Genomic DNA, 26,662 nt, shown 5'->3' with positions numbered 1-26,662 from the left:
CCCCCCAAAAAAAAAAAGGATGAACAACTTTCTGAGGAAGAAATTATTTAAAAGATTTACGAGAAAAAGTTTATAACATTCAGATTCTTGGAAATTAATTGAAATTGTTGACTATATGAATTAAGTGAAAATACGATAAACAACCATTTTTTGTCCACACAAATACATTCTAAGAAAAATATTTCACTACATGTGCATTTGCACGTGTGTGTTTACTAGTGTGTATAAATATAGATATATATATATATATATATATATATCTAAATTGGCAATAGCTATTATAAAAGTAGGAAATTGTCTCTTGCTCTGTGTGAATTCCTTGATGACAGAAGAAGATATTGAAGCAACAGCATGAAGTCTTCTCTGAGGATTGAAAAAGGCAAAAGGAGGAGGATGAGATGTTGAAGAAATCTGGAGTGACATAGAAGACCGTGGATGTTTTGACAACTCTTTTTGGTGGCCATGGATTACTTTTACCACTTTTTTTTTGGAACATTCTAATTTTTTCAAGGCATTCGCCATTATAATCAACAAATTCGATGATCTTGAACACCAAGTTTTGAATGCAATGTCAAGCAAGTTTCTTCACATAGGCCCTCAAGCTTTACTTAGCCAAAACATGCCTCAGACCAAATCGAAGTCAATCCCATCAAGCCTTTGGAAAGATGACTTTGAATGCCTTACATGGTTGGATAAAATGGAACCAAACTTAGTTGCTTATGTGAATTTTAGAAGTATCACAGTCATGAGTGATCGACACTTGAGAAAGTTCGCATGGAGGTTGGAAAATAGCAACTATCACTTCTTGTGCATCATTAGAGTTGATATTGTAATGGGTGAATCAGCAACCTTGTCCGAGGAGTTCATATTGATAGAATATTTTAAAGAATCGATATGACAGATCAACGGACAAAAAAAAAACAATACAATCATGAGTCTAATTAACACATATTCAGATCCATACATATTGGGAAGATTCCACAAGCTTTAGTTTTTCTCTCTTATACAATCTTTTTCTCCGAGCTTTCTCTCTTTGTCAGTCTTGTCTGCTCCCCTCTCTATGCAAATTGCTATTAGTTGCAACTAATGGATGTTGCTTAAAAAAAAAATACTAATGGATATTGATGTATATAGATCGAGAGTAAAGACTAACCCTGAAATAAAATATAAGTAGGATCCTCCCATAATAGGACCCAATTGTAAAGAGGTCTACTAGTCTTTACACTTTAAGGAAGTTAACTGAAGACCTAAATTCTCATTAGGGGATCACCCATGAATCGATCTTCATCCAACTCAGTCTGTCAATCAACACCTAACCACTAATCCAATCCCACACAAAGACTAATACTAGCCCAAACTTAAGAAAATATTACATATAGAAGAAATTAAATATAAAAGTTTGGTGTCGAGTTGGTGCCCACAAGCCAAAGTGCTCCTCCATAGGTGGGCTTCTTACATATTTTTGGATGGAACTCCACACTTGAAAGCATATGTTGTGAAGTGTCGATGACCGGCTTGCCATTCTTCATCGAGCAGCAAACGAATTGCCGGTATAATTACACTACTTGGGGCATAGGCTTGGAGACTTTAAAAACCTACTAAAACCTACTCATCTCCAATATTTTAAAAGCCTACTGAAAAGAAAAGAAAACCAAAAAATTTCAATCTTGTGTTTAGACTTCTTTATCTACCTTATTTTTCTTATTTAAATTTTTAAATAAGGATTCTTTTTTTGTGGTAAAAATTGCCAAGATAACTTAAGACGTAGAGATTGGTAGCCAATTTCAATTTGATGGTGGAAAGTATATAAAATAAGGAATTGTTTGGCATGGTCCAATTTAGGGGGTGTCAATTGGTTGGATCGGATCAGCTTCGGTTGGACACTTGGACCTAATTGAATTTCCCTAGTTCAGCGTATACGCGGCGCAACAAGGGAGCATTCGTTCCCCTTAAAAAATTACCACCAAATCTCAAATTAAAACCATCGTGTCATTAATATCGTATCAGAGCTTATATTCATTGTGCGCCACAGAGTTTGTTGATAGCTGGAAATTTTACTAATACTATTTTTTTTTTTTCTGGTGAGGAAAAAGCAATTTACTAATACTTGTAGGGGTCCATGATCTGATCTCCTGCACGCATGCATGAATCATAATTGTGGGCGCGTTAATGAAGAGGATTTGAAATCAAAATTGAGTGACTGCCATTTATTGATTTTATGGAGCTTAATTGGTTTGATCTTATTGATCTCTTATGGCGAAAGCTGCCTGCCTGCGCCTTCTACGCTTAGACATAGGCAGGCATCAAAAGATCATGCTGCCCCCGTCAATGTGGGTTGAAGATACCTTTGCAGGCGGCAGGCGGCAGGCGGCAGGCGGCAGGCCTCCCATTACCTTACATACTAGTACAAAGGCTGCACAGGCCCTGGAGTTCCATACTTGATATCCATGCTTCCACTCCCATGACCATTAAAAATTGAGACCCACCACCTAAAATTGTGCAATTCTATTTACATTAATGGCAGGAACTGGTTACCAAAAAAAAAATCTAACCAGCTAGATATAACAACCTCCGGCTGCTTGAAATCTTACCCTCTATACTAATAAGCTGTCGGGGAAGGGTTCCCTCTGCCACCAATGTGCAATTCCGAACCTTAAAGGGGGTATTATAGTAAAGGAGAAAAAAGAACCTTGTCCGTCTAACATCCCCTATGCCCCAACACAAATAGGTATGAAAAGACTCCGTGCGCTTGGTATTTTTACGCCCAGCTATGTCTAGATGTGGGAATGCCAGACAAATAGAATTCCATTGCCTATGAGAAAACATTGATATAAGAGGGACATATAAGACATTTTACAGGGGTTGCTAATTGCTATGGTTATCTAAGTCTTAAAAGAGATGTCCGCGTGCCATTTCAAATTTCAGTAGGCAGTGCGCAAATCTTTTACCATGATCCATTATTGAGAAGATTTATTAATGAACCCATCATCTTCTCTAGCTACTTAAAAAGAGGGGCCCTGGATTCAATAAAAAAAAAATATCTGACTCAGATGCTACTCCACTTAACTGTTGGATCAGGATCTTGTAGTTTTAAGGTTTGTTGTAACAAGCCAGCGGAATTAATTCCATTTATGAATCAAAATTCCAGTAGAGGTGGCAGGAAACAGAGAATTTCACTCTGATGTTGGATAAGCCAAACCCAGAAGACACGTACATGTCATCAAATAAGGGTCCTAAGGAACCAAAGTTTCTCTCTCTTCTTATTTAAAACAACCTATTAAGGCCTTCTGCACAACAACCCTTTTCTCCCTCCAGCGGTTGAATGTTTAAATTGTTCATGGGTTTCATGTCATCAGCACACTCATCAATAAATGTAGTCTTTGGCTGCATGTGATGACAATAGAGTTCTAGGCAACCAACCTCCCTCCACAGTTCAAAAAACCCACACACCGCCAAGACTCATGGATACTGTGATTCCTTCCATCTCCAGTAGTGTTCCTTCACCCACTTCCATGGTTATGCCAGAGACACTTCAATAAACTACCTCTATATTTTCTAGTGACACACCATTACTTCTCTCATACTTCTGAACCACTTGTGGTCTGCTGTTGCCTGGGTTCATTATGAAATTTGAAGATTTCTTAATGCACCGGAGCAGAGATAAGCAGAGAAGAATCGATCTAGAAGAGGAGGTAAGATCTTAGTCATTGCTCAATTTATTACTCCTGAAAGTGTAGATACTTTCCATGAAACGATTGTTCTTCAATTTTTCAATTTTGCAATCTCCAGGTCGCTATGCTGGAAGCAGAATTAGATGACGAGCAGAAATTGAATCGGGTTCTTCAATGTGCATTGCATGGACAAGCTGTTTCTCGTCCATCACTTTCGTCGCTGCTACCACGTCAGGTAATTGTTACTATCCCATGACCTATCTGCTTGCCTTAGGAGGGAAGAATAACAAATGGGATACCAATGCAGGTGCAGGTGCTTCTTGCAGAACTGGAAATGGTTGAAGAAGAGATCATATTCCTGGAAAGGAAGGTAGAGGAGCTGAGACTCTGTCTGGATCAAGAAAAGAGACTGAACAAAGAACATCAGCTGCAGCCACTAAAGCAGCAACAGTGGCTACAGAAGCAACAGAAACACTACTGGTCTGGAGTAGCAAGTCACAGAGGAAGAGAAGAAGAACATCATGAACAACGGGGACCACTACATTACAAGCCAGACTTCGGAGGCCAAAGGATGATAAGAGAAAGAAAAGCTTCCCTAGGCTCTGCTTCCGAAATCCATGCCATGTCTTCTGCAAGGTTGAATGGTAACGTTCTTGTTTGGCCATTCATGTACATAAGCATCCAGAAACCAAATATGAGAAGACATGGCACAACCACTAGGATTTCAATACAGACCCACCTGAAACATGAATGTCAAATCTCAAGCTGAAGATTATAACATCAAAATTATCATTTCTTCTAATTCAAAGTGAGCTTATATGGCAGAGTAGTGAAGAGCGAAAGGATCACGAGACTGTGATCCTCAAGATAAGGTTGATTTTGACCTCCATATCCTCAAACCCATTAAAAAAAGTGGTGTGCCATGTATTTTTTTTTTTTTTTTTTTTTTTTGAATTTCATCATCAACAATATGCGGAATTGAACCTTTAGAAAGCCTAATCCCTGAAATACGGAGGAACAGATGAAATTGCAGGAAATTCAAGATGCAATGGAAGAAACCAAACACAGAATCTTCCGGATGAAGCAATGACTACAGAGAAGCCAAACAGAGTTTCAGAAGAACTAATCATATGCTTGATTGGCATCTTTCTCAAACTGAACCAGGGTTCAGCTCATGTCAACTGTGAAGGCTCAACATCTATTCCAAAGCTTAGTCTTTACTGCATGAACTCGAAAGGCCAGAAGTCTGATTTCGACGGCCCCATCAGAGATGTAGGTCCATATAAGAATTTCATCCAATTCACAAGAACTTCCGTGGACATGAGCCGTGTTTCAGAATGTTTACCTGCAATCGGAAAAATAAGGTTGTTTCTACATCTCCAAACTCCACCAAAATGAGTACCTTGGCCTGAAAATAAATAACCATATAGCTAACTATAAAACAGTTTAGTAGGAAATAGTGGATGTAATTGAGTAGGATCATCTTATCTGTGACATAGAACAAGGCATAAACAAGAGATGCAGGTAACTCAGAATAATCCAGTCAATAACTGCTGTTAAGGAGATCCCAACACCTTCAAAAAAAAAAAAAAAAGAGTGATTTTTGCTATTTAATTTGAAACACTGTTGTGGCCTATAAAATCTGATATTTATGATCCGAGTGATGGAGATGTGGTATGGAATCCATTGACTGGAGAGTATCATACTGGCAACATATATGCCTCAAATTCATACTAGCATATATATAGTTGATAAGTAGTGTGCAGTTGCATACATGGGATTCTGAAGAGCTACATATATTTGTTTTGTTTTCAGGATTTTGATGCATAAACTATGCACCGTGGACTTAACTTTCCTGACATACAAGCAAAAGTTAGCATTCTGGATCAATATCTACAATGCCTGCATAATGAATGTACTGTAAGACACCACAGGGACATCAAAATTCAGATAAGACACAATCGCGGAACTTCAACGAATGAATTTCTTTTCTTACTTTTTTTTTTTCTCCAGGCGTTTCTTCAACATGGACTACCCTCCACACCGGACAAACTGCTTACTCTGATGAACAAGGTATTGTAAAATTGCACAACCAACACACAATAACTTAGACTTACAAAAGCCCAGTCTCCATTTATGTGGCAATTAAGGAAAGAATAAAAAAAGCAACAGAATTCATGTGGTGCTGAATGTCAGGATTTACATATCCTGTATGTGCTGTTGGGTAGGAAGACAACTGAGACCACATCCACAAGGTTCTTGAAACTGATGACCAAGGGCTCAACATTTGTAAAACTGATAAATGTCAAAATTACAAGATAAAAATGCAAAGGGAGAAAGAACACTGCCCGGTAGCATTCTCCTGCGCCCAGGCATAAGAGAGGGGAATGACCACCCCATCCGCCTGTTTGATGCCTGTACAAACGCTCGCTTGCACAGAGGTCACACAGCCAGGCAGCATTCCTCATCCCAAATGCAAATATTGTAGGGCTTGCTCTGATGGAACATGTCGGCAGTGGCTAGTCTTAGAGGCTTGGTAACCGACATTTCACTTCTATTATAATTCCAATTTGGAATAAATAAGTGTACACTTGCCCCTCCCAGACCCTGCAGTAGCAGAAGCCTTGTGCACTGGGTTGCTCTTTTTTTTTTCTTTTTCCTAATAAATAAGCAGAAAAACTGTGATTCAGGCTGCACTGAATGTTGGAGGCATAATACTGAATGCTCTGGCCATTGAGCATTTCATTCTCAGGCATCCTTACGACTCCAAGAAAGTGAGTAGACATACCTGCATTTTTCATTCCATATTAGGACATATATCTACCAGCCTTGAAGTTACTCTCTCTTCTGATCTGATTTTCCTAACACTGAATACAAGGATCCTATGGATGAAAAAGAAATGCTGCTGCGACGTGCGTATGGTCTTAATTATCCTGAACCCAATATCACCTTTGCCCTTTGCCGAGGAAGTTGGTCTTCACCACCAGTAAGTACCTCTTCAACTTTAGGCCTTAGGAATAGATTCTATACATATTTTCCTACGTGTTTCAGTGCCTGGAGTTCTCAATAAAGGGAAAATGTGAATGACATTTGCAGCTAAGGGTGTACACTGCAGAAAATGTAGTTTACGAATTGGGAAGAGCAAGGATTGAGTATTTAGAGGCGTCAGTGGCAGTTACAAGCAAGAAGAAAATAGCGGTTCCCAAGCTTTTGCAATGGCACATGCGAAATTTTGCTGATGACATGGACTCACTACTGGAATGGATCTATAGCCAACTACCACAGTCAGGACCACTAAAGAGATCAATAATGGAGTGCCTGAATGGTGATGGCAAATGTCCAATGGCCAAAATGGTGGAAATTCAACCTTATGAATCTGAGTTCCGCTACTTGTTACCCTTGTAGGTTAAAACATCCAAATACTTACATAGAAATGTGCAGAGGAACGAAAAACATGCTGATTCAACCAAACATTCCTGAAATTCATCATCTCCTGTAGAACATGATAGTAATGTGCTTAACTTATTTTATCAATTTTAACCTTCATTTAACACTTCTTACTATTTGCTGATGAACTTTTAATATTTCCTTAGTCTTTAACAACATTAATGTAGGAGTAGATTACAAGTAACTAACTCCGCAGTTTATAACCCCAAACAATACAAATAGGGGCAAGACACAAAAAAATAATACCATCAAATAAACCCCCAAGGACAATACCCATATAGGAGCAAAACCAGCCCAAAATCCAATCCAATAGGAGACAGAAAGACCTTCAATAGAGCTGGAGAGAGAAAGGTGTGGCTAGGTCTGTAAGAGTCCGATTGAGCTGCACTCTTAGGCGTAGATAGTCCCTAAGGAGGGTACAAAAACCCCCAAAGTTGAGAGGATTCTGACGGTTGATTGTGAAGTTACAAGCTTTCTTGATTTTCTGACCTATGAGAGAGAAAACTTCAAGATTCTGCAGAACAGCTGTTGGACAGATCTGGACAACTCCAAGAAGACAACTGAGTGGTCTAATAGCAACCTAGAACACACCCTTAAAAGGGTTTACAGATCAGAGGTCAGAGGACGGAGATATGGAGATCGATCTCTCTCCTAAAATCTTCACTGATGCTAGTCGGTTATGGACTATAATAGCTTCTAACAGAATCTGAATTGTACCTCTTGAATGTTATAGCAAATAAAATAAAATAAAAGAATAATAGAACAGATAGGGGGTTGAGAAGGGTGAAAGAGAATAAAAGAATAGTATCTCACCCCTCATGTTTGGGTATCACACCCCTCAAAGGTTTAGACATCTCACCTCTCAATAACAGTTTTTTTAGCTAAAGCGTAATCACTCAATAATTTATTCATTCAAAATCTGAAATTATAAGTACATAGGCTCCTCTATTTATAGAGGGTATAATAGTAATCAAACTACTAATAGGAGTTAGTTTCCCAATAGGACTAGACATTCCTACTACAACTAAGAATTCAGAATAGGACTAGGACTTGACTTTATGACTCCAACATGGAGTAGGACTAACTAACTGATAGTCCATATAGGACTTTACAACCGACCAATGGCCTAATGGGCCTTTATTGAATTAAATAGCAACTAATTAAACTAATGAATAAAATCTCATTTTCCTACCTTCTACCCATATTTTAGACCCATTAAAGTAGCCCATTTCAAAGAAAATCCATGGGATCAAAGGCCCAACAGATACATAACACAACCCAAGGCTTATTTGCAATAAAATAAGCCCAAGTGACTTGTCTACATCAAACATTCTTTATTTATTAATCCTTAGTGTGTCTGTCAAAATGTAAGTTTTTCAAAGTGACTTGAAACAGACTTCTAATGTTTCCTTGGTCTTTGACTTCTTTTTCAATCATGGGTCAAATGCCTATTTTTTGTTTTAGCAACTTTATACCAAAGTACAATGTCGTCACTATCAAAAATGTAGTTGTGCAAAATCTAATACCAACAAATAGCATCATTAGTATGCCAGCAAAGTTTGTAAGCCTAACTCACAATGCAATGAATCACATGGACAATGGTCACATCCAAAATTGCTGCTGCAAACTGAAGGATTGTCTCCAATAATGATTTGAAAGTCAATGTGAATAAAACTATCCTATATTTGGCACACCATGTCAATGTTTTATTACCATGTAACCATGTAATGGTTTAGAACAATCAAGTGGCATTTATGAATTATGTTCGTTATTAGACATCACGGTTTCAAACAATAGCAATAGCAATAGGAAATATGAAAAGGGACAACACTGACTTGGTGGTGCAATGCAAGCCAGAAATCACCAAACTAAAACTTGTCAATAAGCAGGCCTTTCCCTTCTGAAGTTTATTAAAATGTTGAAAATTCTAATGGAATCTAGGACATCCAAGCAAACAGGAATATGATAATGTGGAATTTTTACTCCTTTCCGGATTCTTTCTGCTACTCTTATTACTTTTACTGTTTCCAATTTTATAGGAAGTTCGTGCATATTTTATTCTTAACATAAATCTATTCTGACCCACCTAGAAGGCTAGAACTCATAGCAAACTCATAAAGTTCCAGAAAAGAAATCATAGAACGAAGTCGTAGAATAAAGATCTTGTATGAATGGGATTATTTTGTCAGGAGATCAGCATATTGGAGGAGATTGCTAGAGTATGGTGCACTGGGCCGGATCATTTACATTGCTTAGTACTTTCGGATTTTCCATTATGAGTAAGTCTTGAGTCGTCCTCCATTTGATATTTCAATGATTAAGCATTCTGGGGTAAATCTCTGAAGTTGCAAGGGTAATTCAATTATCTACCAGAAAAGGGAAAACTTAACTAAATATTAAGTTTCCAAGGAAAGCCTTTGCATTTAATTTTATCTCTTTCAATATTCTAGGTAAATGGCAGATGGATTGGAGTTCCCCAAAACATAAATTTCATGGAACGCTATGGAAACTCCATAAGGGGCCATTGCTCAAAGCAATGGTGAAAGGTTTGAGCTGTCAGGGAAAATGCCCAGTTTCGAGTATTGAGAGCGACCACTTTATGCAAAAAAGAATAAAAAGTCATCCAGCATAGATATGCAAAAAGAAATGCATCTATAAATTTTCCAGAACATCTTGTATGAATTGCTTACAGTTTTGCCACTAGGTCCATCTTCCATTGATTTGATCTGCATCACATGCAATGGGAGACAATTGAATAGTTTGCCTAAATTCCCTCCAAGCACAATCTGCATACATCACAACAGCAGGCCAGACACAGCTTGGTGAAGCTATAAGCCCCATATCCCTGAAGGGAGATTCTTCATGATGATAATATCATCCTTTTCTGGCTTTACAAAAAGGAAATTAAAGGCCAGCCAGAAGGGATTTTACATTCCCTAGAGGATACAAAAAGTCACATTTATTCGAGGGGAGGATGGAAGATATTAGAATTGGGATAAGGCTGAGATGTTGTTTGTCGTTGTATGGAAGATATTAGAAGTAAGCTGAACTCTTCAAGTGCAGGAGCATTTTCCTCCTGATGCAAATCATAAAGCTTGGGGATAGCATTGGCAGGACATTTTCTAGCATATACAGATGGATTTCTAGCACCTTTGCATACAGCCAATAGAACAACGGCAGAAATTACATGTAGACGGATTCCAGCCATAGGTTGTAGTGCCCATGCTTGAACCAATGGATTTGGATCAGAAAATCCTTCTGGATACAATTAATTGATTAGTAATGCTTCATTTGAACACCTGAGAGTAAGAGGGGGAGGGGGGGGGGAGATCACAAATACATAGAAAGCAATACGTCCCTTCAAAGTTAAGCACATTGAAAGAACATTAGCATTGATCTTTGCATGACTATGCTGAACCGCAACAAAGGAGATGGCATCAAACTAGCTCTCAATTCATTATTTGATCTCTGTTTCTTTCATCCCAAGTGTACGTAAAGTTAAATTTAACAGCAAATAGGGGTTCCAAATTGCTAGTTAATCTAAAAAACAAAATGTTTTCATGTGCCTCCTTTTTTCCATTTTGAGACTAACATGGCATTGGTTTTCAATAACTAGATTTTCGATTTTTGATTATCGAAGTACATCTGCCTAGGGTCAGGGAAAAAAGAAAAAAAAAAAAACTGAACTTCAACCAAAATTTGAATCAACAAATGACCAGTTTTACACAAAAACAACAACAAAACGATGAATTTAATACATAAACACAGTCGAATGTTTGCATTTTGCATAACAGTATTGCACAGTTCAAACAGAAAAAAAGGATCAATTATGCTATAACACCACACAATCATGAATATAATACATTAAAACAGCTCAATTTCTGCATTTGATATATCTCTTTGATCTTCTTGTTCTTCGACAACCGAATAAACATAATCTTCAACCAAAAAAAGAATAAACATAATCAAAATCGAAACAGAAGGAGATACCTGGGGAAGAACCTGCAGACATCGAATCCCTACGCGATGAGAGCGAGCAAACGCTTCATCAGATACCAATTCTTGTATGCTCAGCAGAGAGGCCCACGAAGGTAATCGGAATCTAACGGTTTTTTTTCTTCCTTTCTGGTAGGCAATATAACGGTTGAAAACACTCCACTTGATTTGGGTAAATCTGAAGACCTTGCCTAGTTTGCACAAGAAAGAAAAAAGATATTTCCTAGTGGAGGAATCCACATCGTCTGCAACAAGCGATGAATTACGATGAGCATCTCGACACGCGCCCTAAGGGACTCTCAGCCACTCAATGCTCACTACACCGGTGTAGTTGCTACAGATGATTTCCACACTTAATAGAGAGAGAGGCTTGGGACATAAGTCACAGGACCGACAGGTGACGCGATGGACTCTCCTGATTCACCAACGAGAGTAGGGTGTGAAACGATTGATTCAACTCTAGACCGATCAATTTCATCTGATTTTTTGCGTTCATTGGGCCACATTGATGTGGAATTGTTAAGGCTATGTTTGGTTGTCGAGAAAAGAAAAAAATTTAATTTTTTTTAAATTTGATGAGAAAGATAGACACATAAATCATCATAATTGTATTTCACTTTGAGATTTGATTTGGTTTCAAGCTTTTGTCGTGTTGGCTTAATAGCCTTTTATCGTGTTGGCTTAGTATGCTAATATGCTTCTAATCCTTTGATTTGCATAGGAATCTTAATTCTATATTCGTAGTAATAAAATATAAATTAATAATAGAGACAAAGATAAATATTATTTTTGTGAAAAAAATAGGTTATTATATTAATAAATGTTATAAAATAAAAGGGTAAGGGTTTTGTGGTTTGGCTACGATATATGAGGCAATTAATTATTCATCGCACTCGGTTCATCCTTCATAGCAGCTTGCCACTTATCCTTAACAAGTGAAGAAAGTGTTTCTCGCAAAGAAGCGGGTTCATCCTCATCTTATAGAACGAAAATAAAAATTTTCCCTTCAATCTCAAGACGGCGGCGGGGGAATGTGCCCACGAGTGCTCCTATGCGTAAGGGAATCTTGATGATCGTCTAGTAGTATACTCCTACTAGGATGATGATCAGTCTCACTTTCTCTGGCGATTACAGGATAAGTCAATTTCTCACCCTCTCCAAGAATATGGGAGATGTTTTCCTTGTCCTCTAACTCAAAGAGTTGAATATCCCTTTAGCACCACTAATGCTAGAAAAGTTTATCTCAATAAAGTCGACATCCCATGAATCTATCTTGGTCATTCCTCCATCAAGGTATTCACCGTGCATAACATAACACTTCGAGCTATCGGACCATCTTATAAAGATGTGTTTCCTAACTCTTGAGCGGAGCTTCCCAAACTTATAGGAGGTGTTGTGAACATAACCTGTTGATCCCCATGGTCACATATGCCCAAGTTAGGCTTTGCGCCCTTCTACAACTCATAAGAGGTTGAAGGAACTAACTGTGAAGACACCCAGTTAAGGGTGTAGACCGCAGTTAAAAGAACATCCCCCTAGAAAGATATTGGAGATTGGTTTGCACCATCATCGACCTAACCATATCTAAGAGTGTCATATTCCTCATTTCTACTACGTTGTTTCGCCGCAAAATATAAGAAATGGTGAACTGCCTGCAAATCCCTTTCTCCTCACACAGTTCTTTAAACTAGTCAAATAGATAATCACATCCTTGGTAAGTGCATAGAGTTTTTAAGCTCTTACTTAGCTGATTCTCAACCTCTGTCATGAAGTGTTTGAAGCAATCTAATGCCTTGTAGTGGCAAACGATCAGATATGCATGGCTATATCACGAGTAATTATCAACGAATGTGAAAAAATAAGAGGCACAATGGCGTGCTTTTACTTTCATAGATCTGCAAATATCTGAGTGAACAAGTTTTAGAGACTGTGTAGCTTTGACTGCCTTTCCAAAAGGTTTCCGATGAGCTTTACCAGCTAGATAGGACTCGCACAAAGGGAAGTCGACTTTAGCAAGTAAGCCTAAAAGGCCATCTCTAGTCAACTTAACCATCATATCTCGCCCTATGTGTCCCAATCTAGCATGTCATATAATAAATTTAGAATAATCACGTGTATTAATTACATAGAAATAGAGGAAGCATAATCAATAAAATATAATCTAAAGAATACATCAATTAAGGATCCACGTCCAACAATTGTACCATTCAAATAAATCTCTAAAGTGCACCCGTCAATATGGAAAGAAAATCCTAAAGGTAATAATATAGAAATTGAAAGTAGATTATGCTTAATATCCAGTGCGTAAAACATATCATGAAGGAGCAAGGTGCACCCAGTACGCATCTAGAGCTGATAAGTATCAACTCCTCGAGGTACCTCACTAGCCATTCCCCATGAACACATTCTGGGATCCAGTCGGAACTCTACGATAATCTACAAAAATTCCTTGACCTCATGCTATGTGTTTTGTTGCTATTGTATCCACAATCCAATCAGACTGGGTATGGACAATCAAAACATGGATACAAACAAATGTACAGTGAGAGTGGGCTAGAAATGGTACCTTCTTTAACTCAGTGCAATCACAAATGAAGTACCTCATCTTTTGGCAGTTGTAGCATTTGACATTGGATAAATCATTTTTTTCGTCACACTTGTCTTTTTTTACACTTGGAGGGCTTGCCCTCTGTCAGCGCCAAGTTCTGAGCTATACCATTATTTCCTGGGTTGCCTCATATTTTGCCCTTAGACTTATGTTTGCCTCATTTGGTGACTAGGACAGTAACACGGTTCGCTTCTTGGCACTCCACCTCAAGTTCCACATGTTGTGCAAATTCAACAAAATTTTTAATGCCATCATTTTGTGTGAGAACGAGCTTTACGGGCTCCAAGAATCGGGTAGTGTCTTGATGACAGTTTGAACATACTGCTTGTCAGTAAGGGTGGTCCCAACATCTTCCGCCTTCTAAATCATGCCCTTGACCATCTTAAGGTGTATATGCATAGTGTGCTTAGGGTTCATCATATACATCTCAAAGTTCAAGGTTATACCTCTGAACCTTGTAGTAGATATTTCTTCGAAGTCAATTTTCAGCTGGTTCTACATGAACTTAGTGATGGTGTTTTTCTCATAATCACCAATCAGATCACCATGCATAGTGCTTAGCATAATAAAGTGTGCACTACGTTCCTTTTCACCCACTTGTTGTATGCTTCCATATCACGATGGTGTTGAGTGGTAATACTCTCCGTGGATTTGTCCATAGTAGTGGTCAAACACTCAAAGTAATTAGTGTTCATATCACTAATTAGTAGGGTCTAGTTAGTTTGTCACTTTTGGTGAGGTCGGCAATAACATAATTAGTGGTCATATCACTACATACAACGATGTGCAGAGTAAACATTATGTATACATCAATAATTTGTTTCAGAAACCCTGATTAAAATTAATGATTCCTTACTACATACATTAAGATAAAAAATTTCACTAGGCTCATAATTAAATCTCACATGTGTGGATCAGAGATATAAAATTTTAATCAATTTCGATCAAATATAAGGAGAAATAGATATCTTCAATCCAGAAAATTGTGCTATACAAACAGGTGCACATGGGTCTCACATAGGAACCCGATCAGTACTTAAAGTTGCATATCGAGGTAGTGTAAGCGTACGATATGCAGTGCGAGGTGTTTACCCTTTACATGGCATCTCAAAAAATTTATTTACATTATCACAAATAATAATTACAACATTTAAAAGTCCTACTACATCAATCTACTGAGTAGAGAGCATCACACTTTACTGTCATGCAAGAACACTACCTCTAACGCACATACATAGGAATATGCCCACTTGATAAAATATCAATTCTAATCTCCAACGCAAAACAAGAACATCCATGGGTCAGTGGGTGGGGATCGATCACACATCCCAACGAGTACAGCGAGCCAAAAGTCATAACCACTATGAGAGGGTATGATAATTTACCACTCTATAAATATATATATATATATATGCTAAAACACATTTAAAAGCAATAAAATATATGAGCCAAAGGTTAGTCATGCCAATGATCCATATTTTGAAGCAGATGATATAAATATGCATTATCACGGCAATCAATATCACATGAACAAGATGTAAATCACATGTGTAACCCAAACCCTAACCAGCCCCAAACCCTAACTTCCTCTTGAAGAAACCCTAGTATATATCTTTAGTTCTTCTCAAAACCTAATTTCTATTTTTTTTTTTTGTTTTTAAATCATGGACAGCCGTAGACCGGCTTGCAGCCCATGGCCAAGAAGAAAAGGAACCAAGTTATGGTCATCAGCCCCCACCCCTTCACAGCCCTTTTTTGATGTGTAATTGATATGACAACTCACATCACCATTAGATCCGATCCAAGGTGGATTCGGATCGGAATCAAATTGGTTATCATATTGGTTTGCCTTTTTTTTTCTTTTTATTTGCGATCTATAGCCTTAACAAATATAACAGTGTTTGAGTATTGTTGATTGCCAGTGCCCACCTTTGCAATTCTCCCCCTTCTTTAATTTTTTTTTTTTTTTTAAATAGTATTACTTTTAAAGGGACATCATTACCTTAAATAAAACTATACACATCAAGCATTAACCCCACGGTTTTCTCCCACATGGAGCGGTCTGTTGCGTTCATGGTGGGGCATGCTTGATGAATTTCATGGTGGGGAATGGTCGTGGCCAAGAACGGTAAGGCCCGTTCATGCACGATCTCATGCGATAATACAATGTGCAACTAAGAACTCGATTTTGATACCAATGTAAAATGGAAAGCATATAGAGGATCAGATTTTACCTCAATGTAGTTTTTACGTAGCAAAATGGATCAGGGTTGCACCATACGTCAATTCGTATGGACAATGACAAATGAAATATTACGACGATCTTGCTAGGTAAAATTCCACCCTCCAAATCTAAGGATTGCAATGGAAATCCTTGGAGACACAAATCTCTTAATTGGGAGAGACAAAACAAAAAATGGAGAGAGAGAGAGAGAGAATGTGCTCTCTTGAGATTAGGTCTAAAACCTTCCTTTGTTGTGGTCAAAACCTCTTATTTATAGATATTTGGCCAACTAAATTCCTAATCCTAGTGGGTCTATGATTACCCCGAGTGGACGACTCACGAATAAATCAGATCAAGACCCAATTTAATGCAGTTCGATTAACAGTTTCAAAGTGTTGAAAGGATTCAATCCTTGTGGTTGCTCAAGTGTAAAAGAACTATTATCCGAAGGAGGAACTTCGATTGCAATTTTAAGGTAACGGATTCGTTCCCAAGTAATTAATATTTGTATAGTGATTTCGAATGCAAGATATCCCAATTCAATCTTTTTCACTGTGCAATTAAGTTCCCACCAACACAAAAAACTTAAAATTAGGATCTCTAACCTCATTATGCTAAACGTTTCATTTAATATAATTTTTTATTTTTTCCATAAGAAAAAAATACATATCAAATAAAAACGAAATAGAGCACAAATGAAAATAATATGGAATGACAAGGTAAAGAGGGGTAGATTTTGGGACTCTTACCTTGTGGCAATAACCAGATCAAGCGATAGTGAGCGTGAGAGAGCAAAGAGGCGAGACCGCAAGAGCATGAGACGTATTCTAATGTAACCTAATTTTCTTTTTCAAGGTTAAAATTATTATTTTACTCATAAAAAATCTATTAGAGACCCACAAAATATGTGAATACTCTGCATAAAAACTATACAATTCAATTTTGGATCATTTACAATCGGTTACAGTTTAGTTCAGTTTCCAGTTAGGTGCCCATCGGTTTATGACCAAACCGAGGCTAACTAATTGCTGAATGGACTGGAATTTGGAGTCTAGACAAAGACTAGACCTTTTATTAAATGGTCGTTCCGAATTCAAGTTGAACCGGTTGGGTGTGGCCCAGGTTTAACACCCCGATGGCCCTATGCGGATTTGGCAATTGATGAGGTCAAAACTGGTAATATGTAATCATGAAAGGGTAAAGGGTAAAGGGTAAAGGGTAAAGCACGAGTAAGGCATTAAGCGTGTATTTGTTAGCCAAGAAAAGAAATGAAAAGAAAAGAATTGTGCTTGGCATGTCCGGAACCAAGAGATGAATTAGTTTTTTAATTTCAAAATTCCCACTTGCTCCTAAAAAAAAGATTATATATCTTTCAAAAACCACAAGGAAACATGAGAAAATACAAAAACTTTTCTTTTTTTCTCTTATAATGGTAACCAAATATAAATATTCTTTTTATTTTCTTACCATTTCATTTCATTTCTTCTCTTTTCTTTTCCTTTCTTTTTTAGATTTTTTTTTTTCCTTCTCTTCGCTACCAAACATAGCCTAGGTATGAGGGGAGAAAAAAAAAAGAGAAGAAAAAAGGTTCAAAAATTGTACTGTTTTCTTGGTTAAAAAATTCTCATTATATTTGGTATGTCTTGAATCAACAGAAGATTTTTATTTTGAATTTCATAATTCAATTTGAGAATGATGAAATTTTCTTGTACTGCTTACAAAAAAGTCTTCCTAAAACACAAGAAAATAGAAAAACCTTTTTTTTTTCTCCTATTGATAGCGAAATGTGCATACATTTTTTTATTTTCTATTTTATTTTATTTCTATTCTTTTTTTTTTCTTCTTCTCTTTTTTAGATTCCTTTTTCTTTTGATTTATTTTCTTTTTTTTTTCTTGGCTCCAAACACCGCCTAAGGCTAGGGTTTGTGTCTTTGGTTTTTTTGGTAAGGGAGGCTAGGGTTTATGATGCAAACACTTCTCCGTATAAATATTTGTTACATTACATACTTTCAGGGTTGGGAAACTTGGGAGGTCGATTGTCAAGCTTCTCCACGAATCGGAGAAAAATGGTACTTCGATCTCTTCTCAAGCTCGACGATTACTTGATTTTATTTTATTTTGTGTTACTTTTTCAAAGTAGTTCAAGCTCTTGCTGCTGGTGATTGGTGTCGTTGTTACTCTTCTGCTTCATCTTCTCTCTTAAATCAAACTAAAAATCAAAATCTTTCCTCAATCATCGACTCATCGCACAGTCGCAAAATTCAATTAAAAAAAAAATCTTCTGATGCATTTGTTTGTTTTGTTTGTTTGATGGTTGAGGCGCACCAAGCGTGAATGACTTCCTTCAATCACTCACCCTTTGCATATATTTTAAATCTGATTTTATCTGTGTAAATTAGGTTTTTTGTTTGTTGACTCTAGTTGTTTTTGTTGAATCTGTGGGATACTAGAAGTTTCGGATTATGCTGCTTTAGCTGTTCAGTTGATATCAGTGTTCTTATCGTGTTTTGGGTTTTATTTGTTCCTCATTTCTTTTTCCTTTTGAATTTCTTTGTATGTTTTGTTATTTTTTTATGTGAATGGTGTAGTTTTCTCTTTGTACTGAAGTTTCTATGTTAGGTTAACAATGTAATCCGGGGTTGTAGGGAGTTGCCTCACTTATAATTGTTAATCGTATATTCTTTGTTTGTTTGTTCTGATGATGTCATGAGCCGCAGGTCAGTGATCTGGTATCCTCTCTTTTAACTTATAAATTATCCAATTATTGACTTGAGGGGGGGGGGGGAACAATGCTAGGATTAAGGGCTGTAATCTAGGTCATAGATCTTTATGCCTAATGGAATTAGATTAAGTGGAGGCTAGGGTTAGATCTTTGTTAGTCTTTTTTGGTGTATGGTCTTTTGGTTCTTGTGTTTGGATTGTCAAGAATACTTCATTTTAGCACAGAAAGTGGCCCATGGTTAACCTTGTCCCGTTTATGACCATAAATATTCATGTTGTACTTTTCAGGTTCTTTTTTAGCACTAATATCTAACTACAAGAATTCATTAGTAGGAATTGGGTCTCATGGTTGGTCTTGTAACCTGTGCTATATTAGATTTTATAAACCAAACCTTGTGTTTTTCTTGTTTTAGCTTTAGAGATTTTTTACCTTGTCATCAAACTGTAATTTTTTTTGCATGTTTCTTATTTGTTCTGATGTTAAGCTATATATATACTTATGGTGAGAGGGTGGTACTCTTATCTGTGAATGCCTGATTTAGCTGATGGTTACTGAGTATTCTAGTTATGTTCTTACTACAGCCGAAGCAGATACATGAGATCAAGGATTTCCTTCTCACTGCGAGAAGGAAAGATGCACGGTCTGTCAAAATTAAGAGGACCAAAGATGTGGTGAAGTTCAAGGTTCGCTGCTCCAAGTACCTGTACACGTTATGTGTTTTTGACTCAGAGAAGGCTGATAAGCTGAAGCAGTCTCTTCCTCCAGGTATCATAGTTGTTTGTTCACTATGTTTATTTGCTTAACTGGTTTTTCCACTTTGGAAATTACTCTGTTGATGGAAATTACATTTTCCGCACCTATGGTGCAACTTTGTAGCTATATCTCCTTAGATACATGCCATGAACCATCACTCTATGCATTTTATTTTTATTCTCTATTCTTTGAGGCATTCTAGCCGCCATTGTGATGCGCTTTGGTTGTGCTTTTTTAGTTGTGATTTATTAGTGTATTTGCTATTGTGGTCTTAGTCAGTCATATGGCTGTTTTTGTGTGCTGCTACAATTCATTAATTTTCTTACAAGTTTTCTTCTCTTTTAGTAAGTCACCTAGTGCATCCTTTCTCCATCTTTTGAATGGTATGGTTTTGCCTATCGTGCAGGATAAAAGTAAACTGTGTTAGTATACCCCTTAGGAAACATTATAAAGAAAATCAGAAGTCAAGGTCGGTTAGTTTTCTAGAAGGCACTTCCATTTGTGGAAGTTCTTACGTCATGTTACTAATTTAGCAGCATTTGTGTTCTGTTGGTAGGCCATTGGGATGCATTATCTACTTATTTGGCATATGAGCTGGTTGCCGCATTGCTGTTATTTATGAATTAGTCCCAATTGTGCTTGTAAATATTGGTAATCTTGTTTAAGATGCACACAAGATGTCTTTGATTGCAGTGGTTTCTTCATAGGGAAGACACAGACTAAGTGCAATTATAATGAATCTTTGTAGAGAGTCCTATGTAGCTATCAGGTTAAGTTCTTGAATTGACCTCAATACTGATAGTCTTCTTTTAAGTGGAAAAGTTTTTGCCTTGGAGCAAATGAAATGTGGTTGTGTATTCCTTGGTAGATGTTGTAATTCAATCTGAGAAATGATGGTCTTTCCTACTTGTAAAATTCTCCATTATGTACACTAAATTTACATGGAAGGCTAGAATACATCCTGTATTTACAGAGTATGCAAAGCATTTTGTGTAGTTGTTTACAATTTTTGTTTAAGATTTAAATTGGTTCCTGTGCATATGGTTTCTTTTCATATGGAATATTCACTTGTTTCTTTTTATTTATATTTTAGACTGATCTTCCTAAATTATTCCTATGTTGTTGTAAGTTTAGGATCTGGAATTTTCCTAGGTACTTGTATGATCCATTTCTTTTTTATGGAGGATTGTTTTCCCTTGATGGAACAAACTAATTGTGGTCAGAGATGTTGATGGTTTTTCCTTTTTGGAAACTCCTTCCTTGATGGTCTCATATTCCATCACTCTGGGGAGCAGCATTGCTGTAGTTATCTCTTTGGACAGGACATGAGACATATATTAGATTCTTTCATTTTAACTTTTTCCAGGCTTAATACAATTATTAATTTATGTGGAAAGGAACTCTGCCCGTCTGACCCCCTACACCCATACATAACTGGGCGTGAAAATACCCAGCACGTGTGGGGTGGCTGGGTCTTTTCACACCATTTAATCCGTCTCGTTGGTCTATATTGCATATGGGTATTGTCACTTGGTTCTGTATTAAATAGATGATGTTGATTCCCTTAATTAAACGTTTGTAATGTTACTAATATTGCTATTCGTCTATTGTTTACTTGTTGACTTGCTAAACCTTAGTTTGTGACACATTTTTGTGTAAAATCTAGCATAATGGAAGTTGAATTTTGTATATTGATTGTATTCCACTGTACTTTGTAACCCATTAATTGACCTCTATATAATATTTTAGAGGTAGAGTATTCTCTGAGCAAGCGGCATATGGTAGTGCACCGAGGTCATTTCATGTGAGAATGTTCGGGTGGAGAGTACCCTGCTTGCTCAGAGACTCCCTTCAAAATAACATGACTTGAGTGGCATGTTGTATTGGTATTGCTTTTCTATTCGTCATCTTAGATACCAGTCTGGATTACCATTTCAGCCTTCTGAATTTGTTCCCCTCTTCTAATATTTTTGTTGATGTTGGCCTCTTCTTTTCTTCTCTAGGTTTGAGTGTGCAAGACCTGTAAAAATGAGCAGAGGTGGACTATGTGCAAGACATTTTGGGCAGGAGCTTGTTTTTATTTCTATCCTAGCTGTTGATGTGGATTTTGAATTTTACTTCCAATGTTAGAACAATATTTTTTCTATTACCCGATTGTTGTGCTCTGATCTTTGGCTAGAGTCCGGAGATATAAAGACTTAATTTTTCTTATGTCAATTCTATCAATCTTGTCATATCCAATGTTCATCACATATATGAAGTTGATAGTCGGGATGCAACAGTCGTTTGGCTTTTTATCTGTGGTGGGGTCTTGTTTCATGGGCGAATTTGATTCATCAATGACTGCAATCAACTAAAAATTCCTTCCCCAGAATCGAAGGATCAAGTCCTTCTGCCCCTATTCGAGTAAGGCGAGTGCCAGAACAACCTAATAGAGGGTGGTGTGATAATGCAGTAGTTTTTCTTATTTACAATCAGCCTGATTTACAACTAATCTCAGATTTAGTTGATCGGGATGAATTTGATGCATGGATATTTATATTAATGCGGATTGTTGGATACAATATCTATTCCTAAATGCATCATTAACGCTATGCTGGAGAAATGATGAAATCATTTTGTCGAAGGTGGTTGACAAAGAGGAGAGGCTAAACAGATGTAGATGTTTTTGGTTGCCACACCCCATGGGCAGTGAAACATAGGGAAAGACGGCAACCTCTGCATACCAGCTCAAGTGCCCAATCTGAGATTTTATTGATCAACTAAAATCATATTCCAGAGTGAGAACTGATCTAAGACATTTGAAATCATGCAAGAGGGATAAACGCCTGTAATGACATGGTTCAGGTCTATGTAATATGAGCAGATTCTTATTCGAACCGGTTGGAATAGGTAGAGGAATTGACCAGATTGGGCAATTCAAAGTAAAGGATGAAGGATCATAAAAAAAAAAAAAAAAAAAAAAAAAAAAAAAAAAAGAAGAAGAAGAAGAAGAAGAAGAAGAATATTTAGGGGATGGTATCTGTCGATCCGGATTGGGTCCGGATTGGGTCAGTGGGGTATCGGGGTTTTGCCCTTGTTTTTTTATTTCTTTTTTAAATTATTTTACCCTTGAAATGAGACGGTCAATCTGGATTGATCAGGGATTGGTATCAGTCGATACTGATCTGATATGGCCGATACGATACCGATACTTGAAATTATGCGTATGACCTCCATGTCAGCACCTGGTCCAATGGGGGAGCAAGCTTGAGTATCCACTCATAATAAATAGGTTTAAAGTTGGTTTAATCATACTTGGAAAACTAAGTCTAAGAAAAGATCAGATTGAATCCGAGTGGGTATGAGTCTTATTATCTCCATGTTTTTATTTGAGTCATGAAACTTGAGTGGGTTTTTTTATTGGGTCATATATTATTCATAGAATTTGGTCCAAAACTAAAGAGAGCCCGGTCTTTCGAAGGAGAAGGAAAAAAAGATATTAAAAACTGAGAAAGAAAAAAAAAAGATTCACCCCTGATTCCCATTATAAACCCCCACCTTTTATTGTTTGAGGTAGATAATGGCCCTCCCCTTGGGCATTTCACAGAATAGTTGATGGTAAAATTGGTCCAATTAAATAAAACTGAAAAAAACAATACATCGCCTATCAAATAGTCGTTCAGTTCAATAAAATATTAAAAATGAAAAAAAGCTTTACACAACCTCGAAAAAACAAACTTTGGAATTTAAAGTTTTTGGAGTGGTTCATGGCTTCATGTGTTAGCGGAGTACCGTCTTTTGCACTTGAGAACCAAGAGTGTTGGATTTTGTGGGCTATATTAATACAGGTGACCTATTGGGTCTATAGTGGTTAAGTCCACTCGAGGGGGATAGACTCAACTCATCTATTGTGAGAGTATGTTAGGGCTGGGGAGACAAATATTTATAGTCTTAATGGTCTTTGCAGTCACCACAATGTGAAAAACATATTTTACTCATAGAGCTGTGAGAGAAGTTTGTGTAGGAGATTGCAGAAGACCCTAAAAGGATGATTTTGTTTGTGATTTTGTTTATGGGACTAATCTTTAAGCAAGTGGGATAGAAGTTTGTGATTAATACTTATGGAGGCTTCCCAACCTGCATTACAGGTATGGTTCTAGTCCTTTAACAGTCTCATGGTTCATGTTCTTTCGTTGTGATAACTCTCTAATGCTTGTGAATATTCTAAGGCCTGAGAAGCAGAGATACTTTGGTCTATTTCCCCAACAAGTGGTATCAGACCCACCCTTCTCGGACTTAGAACCCTTGAAAGCCAAGAAATAAAAAATTTTGGGTGAAAAACAGGATTTTTGGGAGGGGTTTCGTCAGAAAACGGTTGTTGTCAGGGTTTTCGACCATTGAAACTTAAATATTTTTTCACATGAACATAAAGGGGATCGAGACGAACAAAACCATAGGTGACACGCCATCCGCAATCGCCACGTGCCGACTCGATTAAAGTCAGCTAATGGTAATTACCAGGGCATCATCATGCGATGTTTGCACGCCTTCTAGATCTTCGTCCGAGAACAAAATCATTATTCACGGCCTGGCCCTTTTGCTTGCCCACTCTGTCACATGGATGCTCTGAGCATAAGCTTTGGCCTTGCAGTCGAGATTGAACTCTCTCTTGCAGTCAATCCTCACTGATGGTTGCTATTATGCGAGTAGTTGCGTCTTGATCCTTTGGAAGAAGAGGTTCAAAGCGAGCGGGTGTTCGGATTCTTAATCTGTTTATGTCTTCCCGATCATCTCTGTACCCTGGCCTCCTTTCTTCACGACAACCTCTCTTGTAGCCCCGCCTGTCATCCCAGTGGTCCCTATGGTCGCCTCTCTGATTAGCTTGGATATCCTCTTTTTCCCGATCGACAAAGCGGCCCGAGTATTCTCTTCGGATCATACTTTCCAACTCGCCATTTAGGTCCTAACAACCTTCGGTATCATGGCCATGGTCACAATGGAAATGACAATATTTGTCCATATTGCATTTTTTTGGGTGTCGCCCCATTTTCCCTAGCCACTTGAGAGCTTTTCCGCCTGAGGCATCCTTTATATGCAATAGTTCATCGGCCCTTTTGTGATTAAGAGGGGTGAACTTCTCAAACTTCTTTGGTGGACTGGGAGCACAGTCCCGCTCTGAATTCTGCCTTTTTCCTTTGGAGGTCTTATTCCCTCTCTTGATGTTCTCTTCTTTCCTAACTTCCCCTTAGCTTCTTCATCTGCGTTGAGGGTCTCCTCCATGCTAATATATTTGTTGCATAGTGCTTTCAACTCTGCTATGTTCCTTCGTGCACATTTTTTCAGAGACTTCTTCTGTTCTTTGTCCTTGACTTATCCTAAAAGGGCCGTAAACTCCTCCTTCGAATCCAAGCCCCTAATTTCAAGCTTCTCCCGGTGGAAGCGTTTCTTGTAGGTTCGAAGGGAATCTCCCGCTCATTTCTTTAAGTTTAGCAGGTTGATTGTGGTTTTCTAAAGGGGTTGGCTACTCGAAAAGCCCTTCACGAAGATGTGGCTTAGTTCCTTGAAACTGTGAATGGTCTTTAGTAACAGGCGATTATACCACGATTTCACAGCTGACCTAAATGTTAAGGGAAGTGCACAACACATGATGTTCTACAAGACCTAGGAGAATTGCATTGCAATTTCAAAACCTTCTAGATCATCGGGTCTCCAGTGCTTAACAAGTGTCTTACTTTGGCATTTGAAACCCAATTGGGAGAGGATCCCTCATAACTTCATCAGCTAAAGCCTTGTCATTGGTGAGATCCGGCTCTTGCGTCCCAACTTGGATTTCTGTAACCCTTTGAATCTCTTCTTTGAGCTTTAAGATCATCTGCTTTAAAGTAGGGATGGTTTCTCCATGTTGAAGCTCCTCTTGCCTGACCAACATAGTGCGTCGCACTTTGTCTTTGCGTGCTGGTTTTTCCTTTGCCTTTTTTACAAGGATTTCGCCCTTCATGTCACTAGCTTGGGTGGTCTTTTTCTTCTTTTGATATTTTTGATTCACTATATCCAAGCCCTACTACTCTCATTCTTCCCAAGGACGATGCTAATCTGTTGTGGCCGAAGATCCGTTGGCTATGGGATGTTTATTTGCACAATGAAACAAGGGTTGAGAGGCCTAGAGCAGACTCTGGGATTAACCCTCCGACGCCCAAATCAAGTATCTATGCAACAACAATAGGGTAAGGAGAGCAGTAGTGAGCGAAAATAGTGAACTTACCTCTATCTAGCCTCTCCCTTCTCCTTTATAGCGTTAGATCCAGTAAAGTCCTACTAGGAAACGTCCTTTTGTTTTGTAAGCCAAGGGTGGTGGATGGATTGTGTCCCACGAGTTCCCCTCTTTGGCGCGGAATATCCATCTTTCTTTGGGGAATCATATCGGCCTTCCTTCTTGGGAGAGATGGAGTCCTTCTATGACTCTACCATAGAAAGAAGGTTGGATCTTCCTCGGATCTCAGGATCCGAGGTTGCTTGCTTCCTAGGATATATCTAGTTTTCCATTTGAGTAAGGTGAGTAATCAATTGCCACGTGTCAGCATCCTTGATGAGTTTTATGTGTATCATCTTGGATTAAGAGACTTTTCTACCCATAATAGGGCATATTAAATTAGGTTAAAAAGAGTGTATACTAATCCCCAAATCCATTTGGACAACTATTTTACAGGCCAAATATTTTACAAATGCTTCTTAGTTAGACAATTTAGTTTTCTCGAATAAAGACTCTTGAACATGGAATAGTATTGCTAGTATTTAACCTCTCCTAAAGAAGATGGCGTGCCTTAGAATAGGTGATGGACATTGAACAAACATTTGGACTGATCCTTAGCTACCCCATATGCAAGACTATTGTATTCCATCAACTGTTTCTAGGCATCCATCCAAATTTTTCTCTGGCTAGTGATTTATCCAAATTTTTCTTTGTTAGTTATTTATCCAAAATTTTCCTAGATCTGTACCTTCTTATATTGTTAAGATTCCTTTCTTTTACGTTTGTCATGATAAATGGATCTGTCCTTATAATAAATCTGATTTTTATTTTTTTTTTATTAATAAATCCGCAACTTCTTTTCTGTTGACGGAGACCGGTAATCTCTTTTCAGGGTCCTAGTGTGGCTGCTGGCTGGTGGAAGTTTTTATGGAAGCTAACTATCCACCCTAAGTTTAAGTTTAAGATGTTTGTTTGAAGATTAATCTGAATTTGTTTGGCATATTTTCTT

The 26,662-nt window shown here is 37.7% G+C and overlaps 3 protein-coding genes across 8 annotated transcripts; 2 read left to right on the top strand and 1 right to left on the bottom strand.

The window, feature by feature from the left end:
- Positions 1-3,096: 3,096 nt before the first annotated feature.
- Positions 3,097-11,554, bottom strand: LOC122089270 (AP3-complex subunit beta-A-like). 6 transcript variants are annotated; one of them, XR_006143292.1, is made up of 3 exons: positions 11,109-11,536; positions 9,809-9,844; positions 3,097-5,016 (listed from the first exon to the last, which is right to left on the bottom strand). XR_006143292.1 is itself a non-coding variant. In XM_042658860.1 (2 exons), the coding sequence occupies exons 1-2, from the start codon at positions 11,128-11,130 to the stop codon at positions 10,078-10,080; spliced, it is 321 nt and encodes a 106-aa protein (XP_042514794.1). In that variant the 5' UTR covers positions 11,131-11,535; the 3' UTR covers positions 9,876-10,077. The 6 variants fall into 6 exon arrangements, 1 of the variants encoding a protein (XP_042514794.1); XR_006143294.1 differs by lacking the exon at positions 9,809-9,844 and adding an exon at positions 5,017-5,079 and having other exon boundaries at positions 3,097-4,410; XR_006143293.1 differs by having other exon boundaries at positions 4,949-5,079.
- On the top strand, positions 3,553-7,221 carry LOC122089269. The gene is made up of 9 exons (XM_042658858.1): positions 3,553-3,692; positions 3,790-3,906; positions 3,979-4,315; positions 4,693-5,035; positions 5,487-5,586; positions 5,685-5,744; positions 6,362-6,445; positions 6,550-6,657; positions 6,768-7,221. The coding sequence occupies exons 1-9, from the start codon at positions 3,624-3,626 to the stop codon at positions 7,074-7,076; spliced, it is 1,527 nt and encodes a 508-aa protein (XP_042514792.1). The 5' UTR covers positions 3,553-3,623; the 3' UTR covers positions 7,077-7,221.
- A 6,285-nt stretch (positions 11,555-17,839) lies between the features above and the next one.
- On the top strand, positions 17,840-21,700 carry LOC122089987 (60S ribosomal protein L38). The gene is made up of 3 exons (XM_042659789.1): positions 17,840-18,015; positions 19,250-19,433; positions 21,425-21,700. Exons 1-3 carry the CDS (start codon positions 18,013-18,015, stop codon positions 21,445-21,447), a joined length of 210 nt encoding a protein of 69 aa, XP_042515723.1. The 5' UTR covers positions 17,840-18,012; the 3' UTR covers positions 21,448-21,700.
- Positions 21,701-26,662: the final 4,962 nt, after the last annotated feature.

The sequence above is a fragment of the Macadamia integrifolia genome, chromosome 9 (genome assembly GCF_013358625.1).
Source record: "Macadamia integrifolia cultivar HAES 741 chromosome 9, SCU_Mint_v3, whole genome shotgun sequence".
NCBI classification, from domain to species: domain Eukaryota; kingdom Viridiplantae; phylum Streptophyta; class Magnoliopsida; order Proteales; family Proteaceae; genus Macadamia; species Macadamia integrifolia.
Note: the sequence above shows the minus strand (reverse complement) of the source record. Positions and strands in the feature narration are given on the sequence as shown.